Source organism: Pimephales promelas, chromosome 17 (genome assembly GCF_988280905.1).
Source record: "Pimephales promelas chromosome 17, fPimPro1.hap1.1, whole genome shotgun sequence".
NCBI lineage: Eukaryota > Metazoa > Chordata > Actinopteri > Cypriniformes > Leuciscidae > Pimephales > Pimephales promelas.
In genome coordinates, this window is record NC_142785.1 from 3111144 (window position 1) to 3127480 (window position 16337).

At 36.1% G+C, this 16337-nt stretch overlaps 1 protein-coding gene across 3 annotated transcripts; it reads right to left on the minus strand.

The window, feature by feature from the left end:
* Positions 1-1180: 1180 nt before the first annotated feature.
* On the minus strand, positions 1181-15736 carry ubtd1b (ubiquitin domain containing 1b). Of its 3 annotated transcripts, none has more exons than XM_039657653.2 (4): positions 15366-15736; positions 15150-15255; positions 8081-8308; positions 1181-5993 (listed from the first exon to the last, which is right to left on the minus strand). In XM_039657653.2, exons 2-4 carry the CDS (start codon positions 15214-15216, stop codon positions 5611-5613), a joined length of 678 nt encoding a protein of 225 aa, XP_039513587.1. In that variant the 5' UTR covers positions 15217-15255; positions 15366-15736; the 3' UTR covers positions 1181-5610. The 3 variants fall into 3 exon arrangements, with proteins under 3 accessions (XP_039513587.1, XP_039513588.1, XP_039513586.1); XM_039657654.2 differs by having other exon boundaries at positions 15150-15267; positions 15366-15735; XM_039657652.2 differs by having other exon boundaries at positions 15150-15735.
* Positions 15737-16337: the final 601 nt, after the last annotated feature.

Genomic DNA, 16337 nt, shown 5'->3' on the forward strand with positions numbered 1-16337 from the left:
TTTAAAATCATAATATATCATTCCACTTTATTAAAGCCGGAACAAAATCAAAACAACACGTGTATGAGGATTTATTGTTGAATACTGCCACCGTGTGGCTGAAACATTTACGGTTCAAAGCCAAAGCGCAGCGTGAACCGAGCGCGTGAACGTTTCCAAAATAGTCTCTGACGTTTCTTACGCAAGATGCAGAAACAAAACAAGAATAAAAGGCGAATAAACGGTTTTTTTCTGGCGGGTGAGAGACTAATATACAGCCAGGAGCCATTTACAACACCACAACTAAACTCACTGAGCGTCAACTATGATTGTTTATTCTAGCTTCAGTCTGAAGTAGGCCTATATGGAAATGTTGGACATTAATTTACTTGTATTAGTCCTTATGTCATACTATTTAATTTAATTAGAATTATTTAACATTTAACCTAAAATCCCCCTGTAGTCAATAATTTTATCCCTTAAAAATCACATTTGATCACCAAAATGACTTTTCCTTGAAAAATAATTCGTCATGCCTCAAAATAGCTTGAATGCGAGTAACTCTACCCTTGCGTTATACGAAGATAAAGTAATCATTCTAGTTTAATAAGATTAGGGACGCCCACATCACAGTTAATAAATAATATATATATATTTTTTTTAAAATTCATACTTAATTTAAGATTGGATATCTTGATATTTGTAAAATATTTTAAAGTTATTAAAGTGTTTTTGAAAGTAGTATAAAAGTTTTTCAAAACGTTTTTCTTACCGAAGTATAATTATTATATTATAGTTAATAAATTCGAGGAGGTCCAGAGATAAGCAACTATAAAGATAAAGTTTTAATAATCGTTCTAATTCTAAGAGAGTAGCAAAGATCACACAAAAATAACGATAATGGTCAGTGGACTCACATTCAGACTTTTTCTTCAGCCGAAGAACAACATTGACAGCCAATCAGATGCTGAACATGTATTGGCAGTGGCACATGAGATGGATTGACATTCTTGAAATTTTACAATGTAAAATATGGCGCTTAAAGACATCATTCCCACCCGCAGACACTTCACCTTTTCTGCCGACTTAAAAATAACAGCAACACTTGCTTTATTACAGTAAAGGTCAGACTAACTCTTCCCAAGCTCACTAAAACTCTTCTGAGAACATGATGAAATGATTAGCAGTTTATGGACAAACATCGGTTTGCTTTCACAGCTGTCGTTTTAATCGACAATTAAAACATCTGAAAAACAGATTACCATGTAAATTATACATAACTTTTGTGAAACAGGCCGTAAGCACATTTAAGTAGAAGCATTTCACACATTGTATCTCTTAATATACAGATATTAATCTATGAAGAAATTCACATGAATTCCTTTTTTAAAGGTTTATGAAAGTTCGTGTATTACATAAGTGGGACACGCACACATGCAAGCATGTTTCAGCCACATACGAGAATACAAATCATAATTATGAGATAGTCACATTAAAATCTCCTAATTATGAGATAATCCGTCAGTTATGAGATACTTCATAATTACGAAGAAAAGTCAAAACTGACAAAGAACATATATGAGATAACGGTTAAATCCATAAAAGTAGTAATTATGAGATAAAAAGCAAAATTATGAAAAAGTTTACATTTTGAGCTACTCACGACAATTTTCTTAATGACGTTGTATCTCCAAATTATGTTCGAATCTCAATTTCGACTGATTTCATATTCATAAAGTTGACTTATGTGGCAGAAACAGGCTCCCATACCCACAGCAAGCTGGAGTAAAGCGTAATGGCTTCTTGAAATCTGCGGTTTAAAAGACAAACGTCCAACACAGTGTGGCGAGAGCGATCCACATGTACAGTATGGCTCATAACGGCTTCCTCAGTCAAATCTGGAAACCTCACGTCATGAGACACGTTATACATCCACTAAAACAGAAAACAAACAATATGAAGAAAACAACTACTGAAACATTGCCTGTATGAATGCAGAATTGTGTCGCCTAGAAAAAAATAACAGCAATGTCCCTCTTAATAAAAATTACCCTTATCATAATCAGAACACAACATACAGACTTAAACCAGTACTGTCGACCATTTTAATTATATTCTTACTTTGCCTATTTCCATTAAATGTTGTGAATATTACTAGCTAAAGTAGAGCAGTTTCCCGAAATGAATGCCAATGAGAGAATAAATATCATTAGCAGCATCAGCACATGTTGTCACAGCATAAGGGTTTCAGATTGTGCTGACGAAGGCCAGGAGGAATGACCTCTTTCCTTCAGAGGTCACACAGCTCAGAGCCTGGGAAAACACTAGGGGTGGAGTACACAACATCACTTTCTTTCTTATCAGAGCGTGTAAATCAACGACGCACAAATTATGAGGTACCGAGTGACTCTTCGTCCTGAATGATGATCGGAGGGTTTTGATACCTCGTTGTTCCCACAGGGTGTGTGTGTGCGTTACGATGCGAAGGACTTCTGGGAATATTCGAGCTTGGTTTACCAAAAAATGAAGTGCGTCATATTTTACTCACCCTTGTGTTCCAAACCTGTGACTAGATATAAGCAACAGATAAAATATATAAACAATGTTTTTTGTTCATTTAATGACAGTCAATGGGGTCCAAAAAACACGGGAACCCACGGACTTTCATTTTATGGAATTTTTTTTTTTTATAAATATAATTTATGATCAAAAGTTAATTATGACAAAGGTTAAATTATGAAAAAAAAGTCAAAATTGAGATGTTACAAGTCAAATAATTGAGTTGTTGTTTCACATGTGATAATTGATATAATCTAATTTATCAGTCAAAATTGAGAATTCTGAAAAAAAGTCAACGTATGACTCAATTTGGACAATTATGAGATAGTAAAAATTATAGCATATTAAGTCAGATTGGAGAGGTCATAATTCAAATAATTTAGAGGTTATGTTTTTCACGTCATAGTTGAGATAAAAAGCGAAGTTATCAGTCAAAATTAAGAGATCTGGCAAAAACGTCAATTTATGACTTAATTTTGACAATTATGAGATAGTAAAAATTATGGAATACAAAGTCAAAATTTAGATGAGTCAAATAATTGAGATATGTTTCACATGTCATAACCGAGATAAAAAGCTAAATTATCAATCCAAATCGAGAATTTTAACAAAAAGTCACATTTGGACAATTATGAGATAGTAAAAAATTATGGCATACTAAGTCAAAATTTAGATGCCATAAATGAAATAATTGAGTTGTTTCATGTCATAATTGAGATAAAAAAGCTAGATTCTTAGTCAAAATTTAAAATTCAGACAAATGTTAACTTGTGACTCAATTTTTACAATTATGAGATAATAAAAATTATAGCATATTAAGTCAAAATTGAGATGCCATACCTCAAAAGCATACTAAGTCAAAATTTTTGTCATAAGTGAAATAATTGAGTTGTTTCATGTTATAATTGGGATAAAAAAGCTAGATTATCAGTCAAAATTTAAAATTTCTGACAGTGACTCAATTTTGACAATTATGAGATAGTAAAAATTAAAGTCAAAATTTAGATAATTCAAATAATTGAGAAATGTCATAACTGATATAAAAAGCTAAATTCTCAATCCAAATCGAGAATTCTGACAAAAATGTCAAATTTGGACAATTATGAGATAAAAAATTATGGCATACTAAGTCAAAATTTAGATGCCATAAGTGACATAATTGAGTTGTTTCATGTCATAATTGAGATAAAGCTAGATTCTCAGTCAAAATTTAGACAAATGTCAACTTGTGTCTCAATTTTTACAATTATGAGATAATAAAAATTATAGCATATTAAGTCAAAATTGAGATGCCATACCTCAAAGGCATACTAAGTCAAAATTTATGTCATAAGTGAAATAATTGAGTTGTTTCATGTTATAATTGAGATATAAAAGCTAGATTTAAAATTTCTGACAGTGACTCAATTTTGACAATTATGAGATAGTAAAAATTCAAGTCAAAATTTAGATAATTCAAATAATTGAGATATGTTTCACATGTCATAACTGATATAAAAAGCTAAATTATCAATCCAAATCGAGAAATCTGACAAAAATGTATGAGATACTAAGTCAAAATTTAGATGTCGTGAGTTGTTTCATGTCGTAATTGAGATAAAAAAGCTAGATTATCAGTCAAAATGTAAAATTCGGACAAATGTCAACTTGTGACTCAATTTGGACAATTATGAGATGAAAATTATAGCATATTAAGTCAAAATTGAGATGCCATACGTCAAACTTTTTGATTGAATTCTCTTCTTTTTGTCATTATGGCTTGTGTGACCAACATTTTCAAAAGATCTTCTTTGTGTCACAGAAGTCAGTCAGGCATACGGGTGTAGAACATAAGAGTGAGTAAATGACAGAATACACACATATACACACCCTTTAAGCTACTGCATATTGTCGATCACCAAAGAAAACGCCACATAGACTTGCATTGCAAGTGATAGTTTACTATACAGTAAAAGCTTAACTAGTAGTTAACCTGGAATATTCCTCGAACGCAAAATGCCGCAATTTGGAGAGGGGAAAAAAAAACGTAACTTAATGTGATTTAACTCAAGCATGAAGGTTATTGTACACCAAAAAACAACAACAACAGAAGACTCATGAGCAGAAGAGAGACATATACCGAACACACCAGTGTTAATGAGGAACAGTTGCCGCTGAGGTAATGAGCTGTTTCTAACCGGTGAGGGGCACGCAGTGTCACATGGGAAATAACCAGGAGCAGAAGACCTTTAGTAAACGTTTTGAAACCTAAATGAATGAGTGTGAGCATTAAGCAGGCTTGAAATCTTAAAGCAATGCTTGATAAAGCGTTAAGAATCAGTAAAAAGCAAGTAAAAAAAGCAAGGTAAAGATTGAAATAGTATATAATATAATCTCTCAAAATAGTAGCAATATTCTCTGATTGCAGCCTGAGCGCTTACAGCATAACATCTCTATAAAAGAGGAAGTCAGACAGCCATTAAAGTGATAGTGTGTCCGATTTTCCCGTTTGCGAGTTCCTCTCCTCTACAGGGCACGGAGACTGTGCAGTGCCAGGAGATGAAGATGTATAGCACGTGTCTTTTTGTGCTCTAGATTTACACAGTGAGCCTTTTGAGCGTCACTGGCCCCTAGCAAACGTGTCCGAAATGTGGATTAGCTATATAATGATATCAGTCTGAAACTGTTTTAAGATTGCATAGAAAGTACTGGGTTGTGCTCAAAGACGTCAGAAAATACAAAGCATGTGTGTGTGTGTGCACTGAAACACGCCTCGTAAGCAAAATAACTCTTCTTTCAAGGCACAACTAGTCTAAGATACTCAAAGTGTGCAAAATGAAGCTCAAGTTCGATTATCTTCTCACTTTCAGAGGATCATGTTGGTACTTTTCAGCATATGCATAGTCTCGCAATTAAATTCAGTTTGGCACTTCTGCTGAAGTTAGCAGAGATGCGATCCGTTCGGTTGGTTTATTTCCAAACAATAATTCATAATCCGTTTATAATAGTTTATTCGTTTCTCCAGACGACTCGACCCACAAAATCAAGTTGCTCGTAAAACGTATTTTACGGTTGGTCGTTAATCTCTTTGTTTCATTGGTTTGGTGTCAGTTGGTTCACGATGACCTGGATAACAAAGTCCTTCTGGATCTTGGTGTCCTGCAGGCGGGTCTTGTCTGTCAGGAGTTTTCCGGAGAAGAACCAGCGCTGGTGGGCCAGGTCAATGTCCTCCTGAGCTTGCAGTTGCTTCTTTAGCTGGCCGATGGAGTCCGTCATGCTGGCGTTCAGGCGCAGGTCTTTGCCGGTGGAGAGCCGAACCTTCAGCTGGAACTCTTTCTTCTGTGCCGTCTGGGGCTCAGGGTTATCCGACAGGTCTTCATCGCTTCTTTCTGATATCAGATTGACAGGCGGGGCCAGGCAATAAACCGGGAGCTGGTAACGGTTTCCGAGTTCATCGTAACACTCGGTCAGGGATCCTAGAGTGATTGAAAGAATATAAACAACCGTCAGTGATGAGGGGTAAAAACGTGCTTCAGATATTTACATTTACATTAGCGGACGCTTACAGCTGAGGACTAACCCAAGCGAGTCAAAAACAATGCAAGAAGTGCTCAAAATACAAAGTTCTGACATTGCTCGAAGTAGCATAAGCCGGATAAGCGAGGGTTTAAAGGAGTAGTTCACTTTTAAAAAAACGTTTGCTGATAATTTACTCACCCCCATGTCATCCAAGATGTCCATCTCTTTCTTTCTTCAGTCGAAAAGAAATTCAGGTTTTTGATGAAAACATTCCATGATTTTTCTCCATACAATAGACTTCAATGGGAACCAAACGGTTCAAGGTCCAAAAGACAGTTTCAGTGCAAACTGTTCTAAGGGGTTAAACGATTGCAGACGATGAATAAGGGTCTTATCAAGCGAAACGATCGCTCATTTAAAAAATAAATTAAAAAGTTTAGGTTTTATAAGCTCAAATTTCCTGAGTCAACTCGTTCATTTCGTTTGTTGAATGAACTAAATGACACGAAAAAAGATTCGTTCATTAAACGAGTTCGAACAGGAGGGTCACGAACACGCATCACAGAACAGAGCAAGGCGACCATTTCAGCTTATAAAACTTAAACTTTGTTTTTTGTTTTTTTAAATGAGTGATTGTTTCGCTTGATAAGACCCTTATTCATCGTCTGGTGTCGTTTAAAGCCCTTTGAACAGTTTGCAGTTTGCACTGAAAGTGTCTTTTGGATCTTGAACCGTTTGGTTCCCATTGAAGTCCATTATATGGAGAAAAATCCTGGAATGTTTTCATCAAAAACCTTAATTTCTTTTCGACTGAATAAATAAAGACATGGACATCTTGGATGACATGGGGGTGAGTAAATTATCGGCAAAAGTTTTTTTTTAAAGTGAACTACTCCTTTAAAGGAAAAGGAAAGATTTTTTTCTTCTACAATGAGAGAAAATGCACGTCATAATTTGCACTTAAACACTTTGTTACTAAATGCTGCTTCATTATGGTGAAAACTTCCCTTATGGGCCAGTAAAGAAAATAAAGGTCAGGGTGTGAAGATAATAAGCTATTTAAATAGATAAATACAGTTATTTAATAGAAACAAATCATTTATTTGATCAAAATATAAATATTAATGAATTTATTCTAAATAGGTGAAACTCGAAAAATTTCAGTATCGTGCAAAAGTTCATGTATTTCAGTTCAAATTAAACGGTGAAAGTAATATATTTCGTATATATAACTATTTATGCATGATTATACTTTTCAGAGGGCCGACAATACTGTGTTTTAACAGAATATTTTTATTGATTTCATGTAATATTCTAATTTTCTGAGATTTTGAAATTGGGGTGTAAGATGCAAGACATGACATCAAAATAAAAAAAATATTATGTAAAAAAAAATGATATAGCTCCACCCCCTGATCCTTAAACCCACCCCTAAACCTACCCAGCTCCACCCCTGATCCCTAAACCTTCCCAGCTCCACCCCCTGATCCCTAAACCCACCCCTAAACCTACCCAGCTCCACCCCCAATCCCTAAATCCACCCCTAAACCTACCCAGCTCCACCCCTGATCCCTAAACCTTCCCAGTTCCACCCCTGATCCCTAAACCTTCCCAGCTCCACCCCCTGATCCCTAAACCCATCAAGCTTCACCCCCTGATCCCTAAACCCACCCCTAAACCTTCCCAGCTCCACCCCCTGATCCTTAAACCCACCCCTAAACCTTCCCAGCTCCACCCCTGATCCCTAAACCTATCCAACTCCACCCCTCAGATCTGGATCCGACTCCACCCCCTGGATCTTGTGTACTGCAATGAGGTGCTACTCACTTTTTTGGCAACTTAAATTTTGGTTATCACACAGTACTACATTTATGATGCTTTATTGTACGGCAATTTTTTGCAGCACCACATCACTGCTTTTTGATTTATGGAAAAGAGCAGCATGAACATTCATCCAAACTTCTCCTATTTCTGTTCCAAAACAGCAAGTTGTCACACACAAAGCTGGTTTCATCACAGCCAATCAGTGTAAAGACTCTCTCACCATGTGGTAACGTGATGTTGGCTCCGTCCACTATAGCCTGAGCCAGCTCGTGATCGCTACACTCCAGGGCCACAGCGGCAGCTTTTAGGGCGTCCCAGATCTCCTTGCGGCCCTCAAACGCCGGAGCCGTGTCCCAGAACTCATCTCTCTTACTGCGCAGCTGCCCCTCCGTCATTGGGTAATCGCTCTTCCACTTCAGCTTGTCTTTCTTCAGGGGCTCGTTGCGACCTGTGAATTAACACTAATGTGAGAGAAGTGTTGGCTATACAACATTTCCTGGAACAATGGCTTAGCAGAATGACAGAGTAGCTTTGATGAGCGAAAAGACGACCACATTACTTTGACCATTGGGCAAGATTTGTACTATTCCAGTGAATTATGTTAAGGTTAGTTTCACATATGAAGGTCGACAAAGACTTTCCGTGTGTATTTTCGATGGCAAACAGAGAACTGAGTGGAATGTAAAAGTAATAGTCTAATAAACAAGAATTGACATGTAGTGTATTTTAATGATTGTAGAGTAATGGAAAATTTAGAAGGAACATTTAGATCAAGAAAGTAAAAAAGAGCATATTTCATCACAAATGACTTCAAAAAATACAAATAAAAAAATGCATACACTAACGTTCAAACATTTGAGGTAGAAATCTTACAGATCCCAAACATTTGAATGATAATATGTATAATTATTATGTATTTCTTTTTATTATAATATTTTTGTATCCATAGGTGATGAAATGTGCCATTTCTACTTTGATTATTAAAGTTAATATTGTGTGTGCATATATATATATATATATATATATATTTATATTTATATATTAGGGCTGTCAAACGATTAATCGCGATTCGGATACAATTAAAACGATTAATCGCATCCAAACTAAAAGTTTGTGTGTTACATAATATATGTGGGTGCACTGTGTATAATTATTTTATGTACATAAATGCACACACATGCATGTATATATTTAAGAAATATTTTCATGTATATACTGTATATAGATTTATATAATTTATATTATATATAAATATTATATATTTAAATAATATATTTTTATTAAATATACATGCATGCATTTTGGATGCGATTAATCACTATTGTTTTCAGCCCTATACATACATACATACATATATATATATATATATATATACACACACACAAGATTTAGATATACATAAATCAAGCATTAATTAATATCAATATAACACACACATGATTGTGGAGTACAGTGACTTTAGTCTCAAAATAAAAGCAGAAGTGAACTATACACACATGACTGAGCAAAGGTTGAGCATTTATGACTGTTTGTGTGCAAATGACGGTTCAATTCAGCCTTCATCTATCCAGTTCACATCTCACAACAACCCTGAGGGCAACAGCCAAACTCTAAACACCCCCGCCATGACCCTGAAGTTATCTGGTCAAACACAGCTCTTGTTTTGAATCAACAATGATATGTTGAGCCCAACACACTGCTGATTAGGACTGATAGTGATATTGCTGGATAGTGGATAAGGAGTGATGTTGTCCAGTGATTTATTTTGCCTTTGTTTTCTTTATTTGTAAGGAAATTTGATAAGGAAAGTTAGCCACATTAAAATTTGTATGTTTGATTTATGTTGGTGCTTTTGATTAAACACGTGTGCTTGGACGTGGCTTTTAATGGTGAGGCTTTTGTTATCCTTTAAGACTTTTGTAATTAAGTCTCTACAAACTATATGAAAATTTAGGTTAAAGGAACACTCCAACTTTTTTGGACTTGAGCTTATTCGCTGTATACCCCAGAGTTAGATAAGTCATACCTTTTTCATCTCCGTGCGTGCTGTATTGCTATCTGATGCACCCACCACTAGCCTAGCTTAGCATAAAGACTGGATTTAAATGGCTACAGCTAGCATAATCCCAATAGCATTTACATTTATTCATTTAGCTGACGCTTTTATCCAAAGCGACTTACAATTATATATGTCAGAGGTCGCACGCCTCTGGAACAACTAGAGGTTAAGTGTCTTGTTCAGGGACACATTGGTGTCTCACAGTGGACTCAAACCCGGGCCTCTCACACCAAAGGCATGTGTCTTATCCACTGCGCTATCACCACCCAATGAGATACAAAATAACCCAAACATTTTCCTATTTGCATGTTGTGATTTGTATAGTCACAGAGTGTACAAATAACAAGGTAATAATGGACAGATATCTTTTAACCGTATAAATATTGGGAACTATAATCTCAAAAAGCGAAGCACTTCTGAGAATATAGTTCCCAATATTTATATGGTTAAAAATATGGCTGTGTCTCATATGATCTTATGATTTGTACACTCTGTGACTATACAAATCAAAACATGCAAATAGGAAAATGTTTGCGCTATTTTGTCACTTTTTAGGATTAGTATGCTAGCTGCAGCCATTTACATCCAGTCTTTGTGCTAAGCTAGGCTAGCAGTGGCCGGTGGGTGCGTCAAACAGCACGCACGGAGATGAAAAAGGTATGTATGAACTTATCTAACTCTGGCGGATACAGTGAATAAGCTCAAGTCCAAAAAAGTCAGAGTGTTCCTTTAAGATTTTTTTGGCCAATATATTGGTTATCGGCTTTCAAATAAAGCATTAACGGTATTGCCAACATTTTAATATCAATGCATCCCGACAAATTTAGCTTTACTTTAAATATTTGATGAAGTCTGAATAGCAAATAGGAAAATGTTTGCGTTATTTTGTCACATTAGGATTAGTATGCTAGCTGTAGCCATTTACATCCAGTCTTTGTGCTAAGCTAGGCTAGTGGTGGGTGCGTCAAACACGCGAGTTACGCACGGAGATGAAAAAGGTATTTGTGGACTTATATTACAAGTAAGCAATGTTTAGAAGATTTAGCTGTAATTTGGACAGGAACAGACAGCCCAGCCGTAACTGCTCTTTTACAGGAAGTCACTGTTACTCAGTACAATTAAGCAATAATGATGCTTGCCTTAGCAAACATCTCTAATAATAAACCTGCTGTAGAAATAAGGAAGTTCAGGTTGATGGTGAGATAGTAGGTGGGTGGACCATGTGTGATTCAGTGCTTTCCCATCGATCCTGCTCTGACCGTGGCCAAGTATCCAAAGGACATCATCAAAACACATTATTTTATAGCATGGCCAGCTTAGGTGTAATTACAAATTAGCAGGACATAAATTGTGTAATTTACAGCAATCCTACACAGGATTCAAGTATTACAGGAAGTCTGGTCCTCTAAACTGATTAACACTGTAAAGCCTGACATATGAAATGAGTCAGAAAATCTAAATTTTGAAACGGTAGTTTATAAAACCTCCAGGCAAAAAGAAAATTGGCTAACACTTTACAATAAGGTTCATTAGTTAATGTATGAACTAACCATGAGCAAGACATTTATTACTGTATTTGTTCATCTTTGTCACAATGTGTGTTCGGGTTTTCATTTTTTCATTAACTAATGTTAACAAGATTTTAATAAAGTAATAGTAAATGTTGAAATTAACATTAACAAAGATTAATAAACGCTATAAAAGTACTGTTCATTATTAGTTCATGCTAACGAATGTAGTTAACTAATGAACCTTATTGTAAAGTGTTCGGAAAATTGTATAGTGATTATTATTATGATGATAAGTGAGAATATGAAGCTCAAACCCAAATTCAGAGACCCAAAGCTGAACAGAAATATGCAAATATTTGTGCAGATGCTGATATTATGGAATAAATGAAATTCTGATTGCTTGTAAAGTAAATCAATGAGAACTTTATAACAGTATAACACACCAATTACATAAAAATACATGTAAAAAAGATCAGTCATCACTCTCAATTATAATATAAAGTAGTAAGATGATATTTAAATGCTTAGTCTTATGATCAAAACTCTGCTATTTTGGAACAGAATGCAAAACAATGATGATTGAGAAATAAACCTTACTCAAAAGCCCCAAAAAAACAATGTATTGATAATCAAGACCAAGTGATTTTTAGAGACAAAATCGAAATTATTCTCGCATGTACTTTATAAAAATAAGCAAAGATTTTAGAGCAAAAAGACACATGAACAACGAGCTGAAGGTGGATGTTTTTTAACCATTATACTAAAAAGCAGTTAAAATAAATATGAAGGTTATTCAGCAATGTTTTGATCATGTTGATAATTTAAAGACCGTACAAATATGATACAGTAGGGTTAAACCAGCCTTTCAAAGTGACATGCAGAGACAAATGGCGGTTTACAATCCAACGATGGTCAAATAAAAGAAACCACTGACAATGTGAGAAACTCTAAATGCTCCCAGAAGGAGAGTGAACTAAAGACGGGCCATCTCTCATTTATTCAACATTTCTTTGGTCACTTGTCAGGATAGTGAAAAATAGTTTGCAAATTGTGAAAACAACTTAAAGGAGTAGATCACTTTAAAAAAAAACTTTTGCTGATATTTTACTCACCCCCATGTCATCCAAGATGTCCACGTCTTTCTTTCTTCAGTCGCAAAAGAAATTAATGTTTTTGATGAAAACCTTCCAGGATTTTTCTCCATATAATGGACTTCAATGGGAACCAAACGGTTCAAAGTCCAAAAGACAGTTTCAGTGCAAAATGCAAACTGTTCAAAGGGCTTTAAACGATTCCAGGCGATGAATAAGGGTCTTATCAAGCGAAACGATCGCTCATTAAAAAAAAAAAAGTTTAAGTTTTATAAGCACAAATGCTCGCCTTGCTCTGTTCTGTGATGCGCGTTCGTGACTCTCCTGTTCGAACTCGTTCATCAAAATGAACAAATCTTTTTTCGAGTCATTTGGTTCATTCAACAAAAACGATTCCCTTTGAACAGTTTGCAGTTTGCACTGAAACTGTCTTTTGGACCTTGAACCGTTTGGTCCCCATTGAAGTCCATTATATGGAGAAAAATCCTGGAATGTTTTCATCAAAAACCTTAAATTCTTTTCGACTGAAGAAAGACAGACGTGGACATCGTGGATGCCATGGGGGCGAGTAAATTATCAGCAAAAGTTTTTTAGTGAACTACTCCTTTAATAATAATTTGTCAGTATTCGCACGATTAGAAGGAAGTCGCTTGTCTCATAGGTTCACACACACTTGTGATCTAGTCAATGACTCACACATCAAAGGAGATAAGGTTGAGCCTTGAGTCAGCAGGACACTGTTTATATAAACCAGCTTATTTCACTTTATGATAATATGCCACAACAGGAGACAATGTGTGTGTGCAATGCAGAATGCGGCTGTCAAAGTTCAGCATCTAATACATGCTCTAGTCAAATGATATGTAAATGCACTTTAGGCCAACAGCTGTAAGGAGCCGCATGAAGTTGCATTCTTCTCCTGTAATTCTCTCGTTACACACACACACACACACCCCCAACGCAAGCTGCGACAGATTCTCTTCCCCTCCCGTCGTTACAGCAGGAACACGAGATGTTCCCGTTTCCACACGCGGCGGCATTATAAAATAATGTGTCTCTTCCTCAGAACTGATTACATTGTTTTATTAGTGCTGGGAAAATATGTTTATGACGTTTTGTTTTGCGGTGAGCATGAACTCCTGTGGGTCACATTAGACCAGACAGACAATAACATGCATCTTTGTTCTCGCAGGAAACGTACAACACACACACACACACCACGTAAAACTCTGATTCTCAAACAAATGACTCTTATGAACTGATTCTTTTCAGTCAAAAACACTCACACTTATACGCATTATGCACATTATAAAGATGTAATATTTGTATTAAGTATTTAAATCTTTAAAATAAGTAATAATAATTTTCAATTATTAGTCTTGAGGACGTCCGCTCTGTTAATAAATAACAATAAGATTCTCAAGTAACTCTTATGAACTGATTCTTTTGAGTGAAATAACACAAACAAATCAGTTTTATATTACGCAAAGTTTGAAAAGTTAAAAACTCTTACAAACAAAAAAACGTATTAAATTTCATATTAAGCAAAATTCAATAATTTTATTAAATCAGTAATAATAATAACAGCTGTTTAATCAGATTCACAAAACAAATAATCAAACTGATTCTTGTCTTTATCTATTATTTTTCCCCTGACTGTTTAGGACTGATGTTTAATTATGAAGCGACACATGCTTGAGAATGCATTGCTGTTATTTAATAAACTTCCCAAACTTTACTCTGGTGCAAAGATGTTCTTGACTGGAGAAAAGCACGTAATGTTTATGTATATATAACGCCCATGTGGAAAAGAAAATCTTATCTCCTGTTCAAAGCAAGAAACCCCCCCACACACACACACAGACACACACAACCTGCTGAAGTACAGATAACCCTACAATACACTGATACTGGTTGTAAGACGTCAGTGTCCTCAAGACTTTCACTGAGAGAAGTCAAACGCATGTCACTGCCGCTGTGACCGTCACTGTTCCTGCGAGGGAAAGAAATTCTTCCTATCCCAAATGATGTTTCACTTCAGCTCATGGCAAACGGAGCCAGCATGCACGGGCATGCCCTGAGACGAGACTCCGCAGCCTGAACGACTGCTGGCTCCAACATGCACACAGGTGGAAAAACACACACACACACACACACACACAACAGAGAGGAGACTGATAATGATCAAAGCTGTCACTCTTTCCAAGGGCCTGAATTGTCACATCTACAAAAAGGGAGTTTCAGAATCATCACAAAACAAACTGACATAAAGAAAAGCTGAAGTACTAGGCATAGTACCAGCAGACACCAGTCAAATGAATCTTATTTGAAAGTTAAACCAATTATAATTGTTGGAGAGACACATGGAAGTGATAGAAACTGTGGTACAGTAATGGCAAGCATATTAGTTTGATACACTGTCTGCAGGCATATCTTGTATGGTTGACATTTACATGTTGGGTATTTACATGATAATAACATGGTACTTTTTGCTGATGGCTCCCCACAATACACCTGATATTTGCATGTTTTCAAACAAGGAAACAAACAGGTTATGACAATCACAGAGTCTAAGCAACAGGTTTGTGTGTGTGTGTGTGTTTAGTCTACAGCAAGAGTGTGTCTCACCTCCACGTTTCCTCTGCGTCCTCGCTCCGCGTGACTCCGCGCGCTCGCGCCCCACGCATCCTCCCATGATCGTCAAACAAACGCAGGCCACATCTCAAGACAGCACCTATACACACTCCTGCTTTATCATCATTTGAATTGCCAAACGTAAACCACTACTAAAACTCAAGATAAACTAGTTATACTATGGGTGGTGTGTCAACAGTACGTACGTACATCAAAGGGAAGTCCATCCAAGCAACGAAAACAAAACAAAACTCCAGACTGAGGGTCTCGCGATGATCTAATAACGGTTATCTGGCACGAGACTTGCGTTTAGTTATTTCTGGCTTTATCCCACGAGCTAACTTACAGCAGCTAGCAGCCAAAACACGAGCTTTTGCCTGAACTCATAAAGTCCGGTCTAAATTGAAACAAAACAAAACAAAAATCAAGCTAGTATTTGAGCTTTATTGACTATTTCGTGCTCGCGGTATGGTATATTAAAACATTTATGCGTCGCAAACCTGCCTGAGTTCTTTATCTCTCGCACCTTTCCTCCTCTCACTGACTGAGTGATGTTTCCTACTAGTTCACGTTACTGGTGCTCATTGCGCAAGCGCTCTGACCACGTGACTCCACCAGAGCCCCTCCTCTAATGGAGCTTTCAATCAAACTCCGCTCAAAAATTACAGACAGTAAAAGAAAATGAAGTCAAAAATGGCATGATTTGAACGCGGTTTAAACGCGTAAAAGAGGCAATTATAATTGCCTCTAGCGAGCACAACTCTCTCAGTTTGACTGGGTGCTGTGCTTGTGTGAGTGCGTGCACTTTTCGGCGTGTTTGTAGCAGAAGGAAAAATAGTTCCATTCTTACGAAACTTTTTTTTTTTTGCTAACACAAATAAATTGAGTCCAAAAAGATATCCATACATAAAATATTAGTTTAAGAAAGTGTCGATGTTTAAAGATCGATAGCCTGCTACGAATGATACAAACAAACCCAGTGTTTGGCATCTCCACCACTTTAGGAAAGCTCTGACTGCACTACAAAAGTCTCACTTCTCCACATCTGTGTTTCAAAATACAGTATTCTCGTGATGTAAGAAAATGTTTCCAATTAATCAGATACTTAAAACTGCTAATCTTCTTTTATAGACACAGAATATCGAACATTTATTTTGCTTTCTCTCTTTGATTGACTTTAAA